Source organism: Hyalella azteca, unplaced genomic scaffold, assembly GCF_000764305.2.
Source record: "Hyalella azteca isolate HAZT.00-mixed unplaced genomic scaffold, Hazt_2.0.2 contig17948, whole genome shotgun sequence".
Taxonomy (NCBI): Eukaryota; Metazoa; Arthropoda; class Malacostraca; order Amphipoda; family Hyalellidae; genus Hyalella; species Hyalella azteca.
This window is the reverse complement of record NW_025947710.1, coordinates 45,322-56,786: the sequence shown is the minus strand read 5'-3', so window position 1 is coordinate 56,786 and position 11,465 is coordinate 45,322. Positions and strand designations below refer to the sequence as shown.

Here is an 11,465-nt window from a genome sequence, read left to right as displayed (position 1 = left end):
AATTACCCGTACGTACAATTTAAGTCCTGATATGTATCGTGTGCTTAAACAGCACAAGAAGTTTGTATGTACCTACAAGTACCAGTATTTGGTGTTTTTACAACTTTAGTAACTGAATGGTGGTTAGTTAATTCGGTTGACATTATATGCACTCATTGTCAGTTGCAGCACGCGTGTTATGAGGAACAGACTGCAAAACATTCATGTTAAGTCGAGCTGTTCGTGCAGTGTGACCAGCTGCTCGACGATCTGTGTGTACTTTGTCAAATAAATGTTGCTGCAATCACGTCGTTTTCTGGCGCCCGTGATGAACTCTTCATTTCATGCTCTCTTAATACCTATAGAATTTGCCAAAAAGCCTCATGATCTTTTAAATATAAAGCGCCAAGATATTCAAGAAACAAGGGCGCTCAATGTAAGAGAAAGATTCTAAAAAATTAAATATGCCCATATTCTGCAGTATTGTTTAATGCGATTTGTAACGAGGTTAACAGTGGAAATAAAGTTAATATTAAAGGTTGGATAATCTGGGGTGAATTTTAAATGAATCTTAATCTCGGCTGAACCGGAACTGTGCAGATCAAGGAAGGAAGGAAGCAATCGTTTGAAGGTCAGACAAAGATTTAATAAAAGTGTAAACCTTATAAAAACCTCGAAGAACCTGAGCAGAGGGCACACATTGACGACAAATATTTGGTCGAAGTGTGAGAGTTCAACAACTTGAGAGAGATCCTAATATAAAAGTCTACAACAATACAAGGCATATGGTATCTTAGGAACAGTTAAAAAGATTGATCACAGTTAGGTTATAATAGCTTTAGATTAACAACCATACCGTACTCGATATCACCGACCAGACCAAGCTGTTCACTTCAATATCAGGAAATACTAAAAAATAAAGCAAATAAGCTAGCGCAGTCAGACACAAGATCTGGTACGATCGCGTGCATGTGCTCCCATGAGGTGCCGATAAAAAAAGCTAACGTACCACCAAGCACTTGAGTTGTGAATAAATAATTGCTTATTAATAAACGAGCTTGTGAGAACTAGCGACACAAGTCAAGCGATTGATATAAAATATAATTTTAACATAGCTCATTTTACATTTTAAAGCAGAGAATGTTCGACTAATACAAGAGAAGCGTACATAAGTTGATTTCCAGTCAATGAATAAATGTGTAAAAAAAATAAGTTTAGAAACATGATGGATCTGGGGGAGAACATCACATAATCCCGACCCACTGCACAGAAGTTCAGTACACCTATGAAGAGTTCATTAAAAATTAAATGCAGCACAGGAAGTGTTAGCAAACCGCCATAAGAAAAAAAGTTCATAACGTTAATTCATACTTGTTGCAGAACAAACAAAAACGCCAAATGTCATCAAGTTGTTGCTCCAGCATAGCCTTTGAGAATGAATCCGAGTTTTGTGGTTGATCATTTCTTTGCCATGTATGAAAAACGCATTGAAAATGATTAATGTATTCATATACGGTACACAACAAATATTCCTATCCAGGGTCCGTGATCGGGGAACATCGTACAAGTGAAGAAATGAGGGAGCTGTAATGGAGGTGGTAGATGGGTTACCAGGGTAGCAGCAAGAGGGTTAAATAATAGGGGGTTGCCGACAGAAGTGCTCATAGAATACTTTATGTTCAGAGAGATATACTATTTATGAAAGGAGACGAGTAAGATATGTAGTTGTTTCGTGCCAGAATAATCGAATGATAAATCATATTCACCAACACCGAGGTTCACCCCCAAAAATTCTCGCCAATGAACAAAAGCTTTCAAATTAATTTTTAGGGCCGGTAACTCAGCGCAGGATTGCCGAGCAATGAAATCGCAACTGCGAGAAGGAATGGAATCTTGTATTCAGTTTACAGCTGGCAATTAATTATGCACTACGATAGAAGATGCTTTCGTTATTTACTCCTACAGGATAAGGTTGTCTAATGCATCAGCGCTGGCGAATATACCAGGGGAAGGTTTTTTAATTACCAGAATTGGATTAAGATTGTTAAACGAAACGAGCATTCATGGAATAATTTTATAGGGCTCACGCAAAAATTAAACAGTTATTCTAAACCATTAAAATTTAAGTCTCCCATTCAGTCGATGGCGTTCAAAAAGCTGTTCAACCCAAGGTTCTTTTTGTACACGATCGAACACAGGAGCACAAATTGTAGGTTTGTCACTTCATGTTCATTACAGCCAACAGTGGAATAACATATATTATATAGGATATTTCATACGAACTAAGTATGAGGAATGGGAAGAACGAGTCGCGTGAGAGACACAGTCGAGGGCGTAGGAAACGTCTGCATATTCCGGCTTGCAAGTGGACTCCATGCTCGGCAAACAGCCGCACAACCTCGAAACCTTCATTACTATATTCGAGTGCGGTAATGTGCCGAGCATCAGACGCATCGAACACAATTCATTCCATGAATACGTAGAACGTCACGGAAAAAATTGAGCTCTCAGTTGTGGCATGAGTGGTTATAAATTTCGATGGCAAACATCACCATTAATTAAATAAATGAATGATCGAACTGAGTTCAGAGGCACAAACTTGCATGGATACATTACTTACACAGCACATTATGGGTTTCACACCTGAGAACGTCAACCATTCCAATTCTTATCCAACATACGATTGGAGTAGAAGTTACAGGTCCTCGTTACCACACACACTAGGATACAGAAATTACTTCAGATCACAACAACCACATTATGCTAAACTGAAATTCAACACAACCATTCCTCAATGGAGCTGGGAGACATGCAAGGAGAGCCCATACTAACAGCATCAATTGAGTTTTGCATCTCGTCGCATGAGCACTACGTGATCTCTGATCACAAACTAAAAATAGTCTACAAAAAAATCTATATATTTCATACATGCAACTAGAGCTAAGATCAGATCAGTAAATTAAGGGTTATTTATGGTCAGTGTACAAAACTTAAAATCGATGGGCTTCATCGCACCAAATACGGAGTAGGCCAATACAATTAACACTACGAAGATATCTTTTACAAAGCAAAAGAGCAGGAGAAAATGTGCTACGAACAAATTACAAACATCGCAAGTTAGACGACTAAGTTGGTACGCACTCATTCTTCATTGGCAAATCATAATTGAAGAGTTTAGCTTTCGCATCATTAAAGGCTTATGAACGTCCGAGGTCTCCGAATATCAACTTCATTACCTCAGAAAACGATTAAGCTCTGTAAGCTTCGCCAATTGACTGATTGTGTTCCCTCTAAGACGAAATTTACACCAGATGAACACAATTCGTTCCAAACTAAAAGAGAAAATATAATTAAAATACTGCACCAAGGACATGCTACCGATGGTGCAAATGAAGCTTATACACAGAAAAACTCAACTCCGCCAAGTCCAACACAACACTTGCAACTGTAACCAATGATCGTTCATAGATAAAAGGTGCAGAAATGAACGATATTGGCTGAGTAAAAAGAAGCATTGAGTAAAATGGGATCGCAAGTAGCACAAAACCTCTCATCAGGATCTGAGGACTAAACAAATGCCACCAACATGTCCCCTCGTCTTATCCCTTCACGACATGTCCCCTCGTCTTGACCCTTCACAACATGTCCCCTCGTCTTAACCCTTCACAACATGTCCCCTCGTCTTACTCTTTACAATGCTACAGATCAATTGACCGTGAAGACTCGTTCCAACATGTTAAACAAATGGACACGGGTGCCCTCTAAGACAATCACACCATCACGAACCCATTATGAGCACAGTATAAAGCCTTAAGAATCTCACAGGAGTCCTGAGCAGTTGTATCAGTATAACAGTATCACGGGAAGCCTAGCGCTTGGGAAGAAAGCAAAGAGTTGTGCCAAAAAATATGTTTAGACAGCATGTTGACGCTGTGGAAACAAACTAATTAAAAATTTATGACCTGAACCTGGCATTTCAATGAATAATTTCAAACTGAATCGTACAAAGCATTTAGAAACTTGAAATGAAAATACGACTAAAAAACTAAAAGACAATAGTGGACGCGTGAACGAGTGTATTAATTCAGAATTTGCGAAAATTCTCAAGCAGTTACCAACACGTGGTTGTTGGTAACTACATGGTAACTACATGTGCTTTACAGACAGACAGAACATGATTATACATTAAAGGTAGCCGGTTAAGATGACAAACAAAGATAAAATTTCAAACTTGCTTATAGCAGTCAAAGATTTTGGTAAAATTTCTAATGGATCAAATGACATGGCAGATAAAAAAGAGAAAGCCTTCAGGCTAAAAACTTTGTTCTGGTTAAATCTACGACATTAAATGTTTGATAACGATAATAATGATAGAGTCGTTTGATGTCTCAAGCACCAACAATATGAGTATTCAATATAATTAAGCACCGCACTAAAACCATGACAAGATTTGAAGTTTAAATTTACATCAAAGAACGATTAGCGAGAACAATATATCCTAACAATATGCAATTTGGATAATAACTGAATAAATTTTTCCTCATAGTCAAAAAACGGGAAGCACTTGAATATCGATGAGGACTTCCAAATAACAGCTTGTGACGCCTCGGGCAAAACGATACTAAACTCTTAACAGTTCTAGCAATTAAAGAATATCTGGACAAGGATCACAGAAACATCACTTAGGAGCTGCCTCGGCGTCGTCCACAGGAATACATATAATAAGGGGCATTAAGCATCATTACGGTAGATACTAATATGAGCGCAGACCCAGCACGAAATGATCAGAACCACAGTTCTGTGGAGCCATGTCAATAAAAGCTCTGGTCAAATAGTACAGTCCTTCAGAGTGAGGATTAACCTACATTTACAAAGTTAAAAGTCCTAACTCAAGTCCACATGCTGGATTCTACCTTAATCTGAAACCAAATTGAAGATAAATTACTCAATTCAGCTGCCGCTTCAATTTAGAACTCTTTATCAAAAATGTAAGAATTAAAAAAAGCTGTACCAGGAGAAAAGGCTTCATCATAAAAAGGTCTACCACAGTGGTCTCAACATTTTTCGAATGAGGATGTTAGTTTCACATCAACAATATTATGACTTAGTTAGCTCACGCCGTAGTATGTTAGACGCAGATTCTGATCCCTCAGCTTCTTTCCGTGCAGCATCTGAAATAGTGCCGTATATAATTAGCCATCCAGTTCATGAACCCTGAAACATCTCGAACACGTACAATGCAACCAAGAGAAATGTCAGGGTAACGTGATTATATGTAGGTACTCATTAATAGTAATAACATAGCAGCTTCGGAGGTTATTTGAGCTGCAAAAAAAAAATTAACTACACCTGGCGAACTTGTAATAACGTACCTAGTAGTACCTAATAACAATAATCATATTAGAAACAAGAATAGCGAATATAGAAAGAACAAAACAAAATTCCCAATGATGGGAGGTATTATATTATTGAAGATACCAACGACGTCGGACAAAATACGTGAATAAAATGAAACTATGCAAAAAGAACATAATTGAGGAAATATAATGAATTACTCTGTTTTGCTGCAGCCCAAACATCGAGAGGCTGCGACTTGAGTTTTCCCAACTCTTTCTGGATGATGATGCCGACATGGAAGCTTTTACCCTGTGATAAATGGAACTGGTTAATAACATAGACTTATATTTTAGAAGGTATAAATAATATAATTTTTAAACAAGTAGTCTTTCAACCATGTCTGCATCCAAAAACCAACAGCTTTTTGATTATAAACTGACTTAAAAACGCAATCAAGATTTTTCAGTCTTCAGACGCTTAGCCAAAATACAACCACATACATATAATCAATAATTTCTGTAACAAAATATTAGCTCCAGAGAATAGGTACAAGGCAAATGCATCAAAATTCTTACCTGGCTACCCACAGGTACGAAAGGTAAGGAGGAAACCTTTTCTTTCTTCCCAGGTTTCTCATCAAGTTTTTCCTTAAGCTTAGATGAGAGGGTGGCCTGAGCGTATCCATTAGACGCGTGTTTCACCAGGAATTTTTCATCGGATTTTTGGTGTTGCTTTGGTTCTAACTCCGTCATACTTTCTGCTGTGACATCATTGTTGTTTTTCTCTCGTCTTGAGCTGCCTGAATGTGATGAACTTCTGTGGCGGTGACGACGATGGTGATGTTTACTGCTTGATCGTATGCGACATTTCTGAACATAATAAAACCAAATAGAAATGAATTCAATATGGATGCAACAGGTAACAAAGGTGCCATCTTATGAAGATCACCATTTTTCAGTATCTTTAAGTTTATGATAATATAAGTACCTATATAATTGCAGAAGATACCAAAAATAAACAATACGTACATGAGACATGAAATTATATATAATATTTCCCAATTAGTAAAAATATTCAGGGCAAGCACAGGAGATAGTCAGCTGCCATGTTTTCTCAACTACTACCTTCTATCCATGAGGATGGAACTTTTTTCAACTACCGTAGTACCATAGGTATATACGTTATCAATGAAGATGAATACCTATACATATTTTTTTGAGGGGGGAGGAGTTATACACATGATAACATAAGACACAGACTGTTATAAGTTGGGAGTGAATTACCTTCCTAGAAGAGGAGCCTCTGGCATGCAGTAGCACACTGGGAACAGAAGACACCAACGTTTTGCTGTCCCTGGACTCTGAAAATAATACCAGTCTAGGTAAAAAGCATCAGGGATTATAGAAGAGAATAGTGTAAAAATGGAGCCATACTCTCAATTACTTTATAAATAGAAATTATTTCTTATAGAGTTAATTTTTTACTCAATTCATAGGTCTGTATATATTTGCATAATATGCTTTGATATTTTTATTCCTATGTTCAAAAATATTTCAGTGAATCTGCAAGACTTAATATTTTATTTAATTATAGGTATACATTACTCTTCATTCAATTCCTGTTTGAAGCATCAAAATTGGAAATGCATTTTAATTTATTATCAGACCTTCAGGAATTTCTTTGATGAAGTCAGCAATCAATGCAGTTAAATTGTGAAAATTTATTAGGGAATAACTTCAGATCAATGAATAACTCAATTCAATCAAAAATTTGTCTTTGATTATGATATCAACTTAAAATTTGAATGATACTGTACTCAGGCAATAAACTAAAATTAAGAAAATATCTGCCAAGATAAATGATGTAGATCCTTACTTTTGTGTATAGGACTTCTATGGTGTTCAACAGAATTTTTTTTCAAACTTTCATCATTTAAAAAAATTTTTCTAGGTTTCAAAGGAGAAGCCTCATTAACTAATCTATTACTTGAAATCTGTTCACTTGTTGGATAATTTATTGGAATATTCAGTGAATTTGATGGATTGCCAGTTCTGTGAGTAACATTCTGGTGACTCAGATCTTGCAATTCTTCTAGAAGTTTTTGTTGTTGAAGTTGTTGCTCTTGAAAATTTTTTGCTGCTTTTGCTTGCCTTTCCCAGGAGCTGATAGCAGCTTCAACCATGTCCAGAGCAGCAGACACACCTGCAAATGCATGATTTGTTTATATGATAAATTAAAACAATACCTACAACATTAAAAGCTCATTTGGTGTTTCGAATAATAAATTGATGGTTTAAAATCTTCATACTGTATCAAGCAGTTATTTCCAAATGTAAAATGGGTTGAGCCCAGAGGCAATTAATGCTGTATACTTGGTTATCAAATGCAACAGACTAAATCTGATGGCTGGGTGAATAATGTACCACTACCGGTATGTATATTTAGCCCAGTTGTAGTCAATGCCAGTGTCAAACGAGAGATTTTTAAGAATAATTTCTTTTCACAGATTTTTATGAATCAGTTCTTTTCACAATACTTTTCTTTAACTTCACTTGTTTTTTGTTTGCTTGTCTGATATAAAATCTTTTAATCAATATTTAACACACTTCTACCTGCACAATCGATCTGAAATTTTGCACACTTGTGTAAAGTTGTAGACAAAGCATGAATCAATTGACAGAAGAAATAATTTAAAAATTTTAAATGATTTTTTTTTATATGTTAGAAAATGTATAAATAATTTTTTTTCAATCTTTAAAAATAAAATAGGAAAATAATTGTGCATGATTAACATCAGAGACATTGACCTCTTTAGAAATTTTGTCTTTAAAAGGTAATTTTTGAATCTATATTTCCTCAATTTCCTCTCCTACTCAAAATTTAAGCCAATATCTTGTGTATGATAATGCTAGCATCAATGATACTTTACTTGTCTACTCAATGACTCAAAAAACAAACTTGAGAATGAGTCTAAATAATATGCATTAAAAATTACTTTTCAGAGACAACACTTCTAAAGAGGCCAGTGTCTCTGATGTTAAACACATAAAATGAATTTCTAATTTTATTTTCAAATACCAAGGTACCGTAAAATGGGGTTACTTCGACCGGCGGGGTAACTTTGACCACTTTTCATTTTTTAACAAAAAACCAAAAAACTCAAAAACGATTTGACATAGAAAAATTTTGTCAATGGCCATCAAAGGCCTAATGCTGAGGCTACGTAACACAATAGAAAGATTTAAAAAGTTTGCATATCTAATAGGTTAAAAAATTAATAATGTGACCCACGAAAAAGAGCTATTATTTAAAGCCTGTCAGAGTACCCCCTCCAATTTTTTTATTTTTTGGTAAAATAACTCCAGGTTTTGATGCATTGTAGTAGAACTCTTCTAGTTACATATGCAAAAGACAAATTTCAGAAAAGTGTCATAGTTTGCAAATGGGGGGCGCTGCCCCCGATTGGGTAACTTTGACTACCTAATGGCAGCCGTGATGGGGTAACATTGACCGGCTTGGAAATTAAGTTAAAATTACCATAGGTACCTATATAACATATTTTATGTTTGATACACCTATTAATGATTTTTTCTTTATGTTTCAGACTCTACAGTCTTATATATGGTAATTTTAACTTAATTTCCAAGCCGGTCAATGTTACCCCGTCACGGCTGCCATTAGGTGGTCAAAGTTCCCCTTTTGGGGGGTGGCGCCCCCCATTTGCAAACTATGACACTTTCCTAAAATTTGTCTTTTGCATATGTAACTAGAAGAGTTCTACTACAATGCATCACAACCTGGAGTTATTTTACCAAAAAATAAAAAAATTGGAGAGGCTACTCTGACAGACTTTAAATATGGTAGGTAATAGCTCTTTTTCGTGGGTCACATTAATTTTTTAACCTATTAGATATGCAAACTTTTCAAATCTTTCTAATGTGGTACGTAGCCTCAGCATTAGGCCTTTGATGGCCATTGACAAAATTTTTCTATGTCAAATCGTTTTTGAGTTTTTGCGTTTTTTGTTAAAAAACGAAAAGTGGTCAAAGTTACCCTGCCGGTCAAAGTAACCCCATTTTACGGTATTATTTAAAGCTTGTCGGAGTACCCCTCCAATTTTTTTATTTTTTGGTAAAATAACTCCAGGTTTTGATGCATTGTAGTAGAACTCTTCTAGTTATATATGCAAAAGACAAATTTCAGAAAAGTGTCATAGTTTGCAAATGGGGGGTGCCACCCCCCAATGGGGTAACTTTGACTACCTAATGGCAGCCGTGACAGGGTAACATTGACCAGCTTGGAAATAAAGTTAAAATTACCATAGGTACCTATATAACATATTTTATGTTTGATACACCTATTAATGATTTTTTCTTTATGTTTCAGACTCTACAGTCTTATATATGGTAATTTTAACTTAATTTCCAAACCGGTCAATGTTATCCCATTGACAAAATTTTTCTATGTCAAATAGTTTTTGAGTTGTGGGGGTTTTTGTTAAAAAAACGAAAAGTGGTCTAAGTTACCCCGCCGGTCTAAGTTACCCCATTTTACGGTACCTAATGAGTTTAGTTTAGTACAACTAGGTACAGTATCTGCTGTGCTGATTCAGTGATTGCAAGAGCAAGTGGCAACAAAAGAGTCAATGACAATTTGACATAATTATGATAACATCATTGAAAAAATAAAAAATTCAATGGTAGCCTAATTGGTCCACTTGCAAGTTGCAATTGGTACACTAGAACCTAACCTAACCCAACCTACTACACATTCACTACCAAAAGTCTGACACTAGTCTAGTGACACTCGCTACCTAGTCACACAGTCACACTAGGCTACCTAGTGTGATAGAGTCACTGATAGTCACTAGGGTACTCAAGTGGCTTGAGTACCTCAAGTGACTCGAGTTTTATAATTATACAGGGTGGAATTCTAGAAATGGAGGTTCACTTATAAAAAAGCTTTCCACTCAAGGTGGAATGCTTTCCCTAGATACAGTGCTCTGCAGTCTGTCAGCCTGTCAGGTGAGTGACTATAAATGAAAAGGAGGATCAAAAGTGGACAAACTGTTTCCATTGTAGTCAAGTCACTAGCTAGGTACAGTGAGTCTGGTTACTCTGGTACACAGTACACAAATTTAAAAATAAAATTTCTGAAGGCGTTAAATTTATTGAAAGAATATAGGCTATAAAGAGTTCTCAATTGTATAGTTTCTCAGCAGAAGCAGCTGGGCATTAAAACTCATAAATCTGAAGATCTGAGCCAGAGTGGGCCTGGCAAACTCTTTAATTCAAGGTTGAACAGGCTACACTGCTACAGGCTCACTCAGGCAGGGCCTGGCAGGCTGGTGGTGAAAAATAAAATAATTGAGAAAATGAAACGAAACATGAATTTCATTATAAGTACTAGAACCAGACAGTAGCACTTACTGCGGCTGTGATTATTCATTTCTTTTGACGTCGCTTGAACTCACGCCGTTGATACCAGACACGTAGCCTCCTTCACACATAACGGTCTCAACTCCTGCTCCACTAACGGTCTTCGAATATTTTCAGATGCAACCATTCATCCGTTTTCTTTAGCTTGTAAATTTTTTGTCCACTTCACCTTCTTTTCTGGTTTATGAGGAGAGAATGCCCGAATAACTTTTAACTGAACATATAGTTTTATTGATGCTCTTTCACAGGCTCTTTTTCTTATTGTGGAATGAGAAAGTAATGATGATAACTCGAACAGTTTGGACCGCGCTTCCGACAGTTTATTCTAAAATACGACCGTGGGTAAAAAAACGAGATAGTTATACTTTCGATGCAAGTAGTATGCTAGATACCTGTTTCTGTCAGCGATGAAGCACCATAAAGTTGAAATAAAGTTGCAAACAATGATGTNAAAACTTGCTTAAAACAATGATGTATGTACAAAGTTAAAATTAGGCGCATTCGGTTCCAGTTATGGTGAATGAATACTGAAGGATTTTGGCGCACTTTAACGGTACTGCCAATTTTCACCGGGATGCACGAGAAAGAAAAATTTATTGTTGATGAAACATAATTTTCCAGTTTGATACGGCTTGATGACCTTTAATTTTTGCGAGTGTTTAGTGACTTACTCACTTAGCGACATAAAACATTCAAAAACATTTCGGTATG

At 36.2% G+C, this 11,465-nt stretch overlaps 1 protein-coding gene across 1 annotated transcript; it reads right to left on the bottom strand.

Annotated features, from left to right (window-relative positions):
- Positions 1 to 3,962: 3,962 nt before the first annotated feature.
- On the bottom strand, positions 3,963 to 11,157 carry LOC108667759. The gene is made up of 6 exons (XM_018154824.2): positions 10,746 to 11,157; positions 7,192 to 7,518; positions 6,600 to 6,676; positions 5,892 to 6,185; positions 5,535 to 5,625; positions 3,963 to 5,150 (listed from the first exon to the last, which is right to left on the bottom strand). Exons 1-6 carry the CDS (start codon positions 10,762 to 10,764, stop codon positions 5,077 to 5,079), a joined length of 882 nt encoding a protein of 293 aa, XP_018010313.1. The 5' UTR covers positions 10,765 to 11,157; the 3' UTR covers positions 3,963 to 5,076.
- Between the last annotated feature and the right edge of the window lie 308 nt (positions 11,158 to 11,465).

Excerpts from the sequence above, each read along its gene's own strand:
- LOC108667759 (XM_018154824.2), bottom strand. Across the intron at positions 6,677-7,191 it reads TAGAAGTCCTATACACAAAA|AGTCCAGGGACAGCAAAACG; the intron begins GTAAGGATCTAC and ends TATTATTTTCAG. Across the intron at positions 5,626-5,891 it reads TCGTACCTGTGGGTAGCCAG|GGTAAAAGCTTCCATGTCGG; the intron begins GTAAGAATTTTG and ends CATTTATCACAG.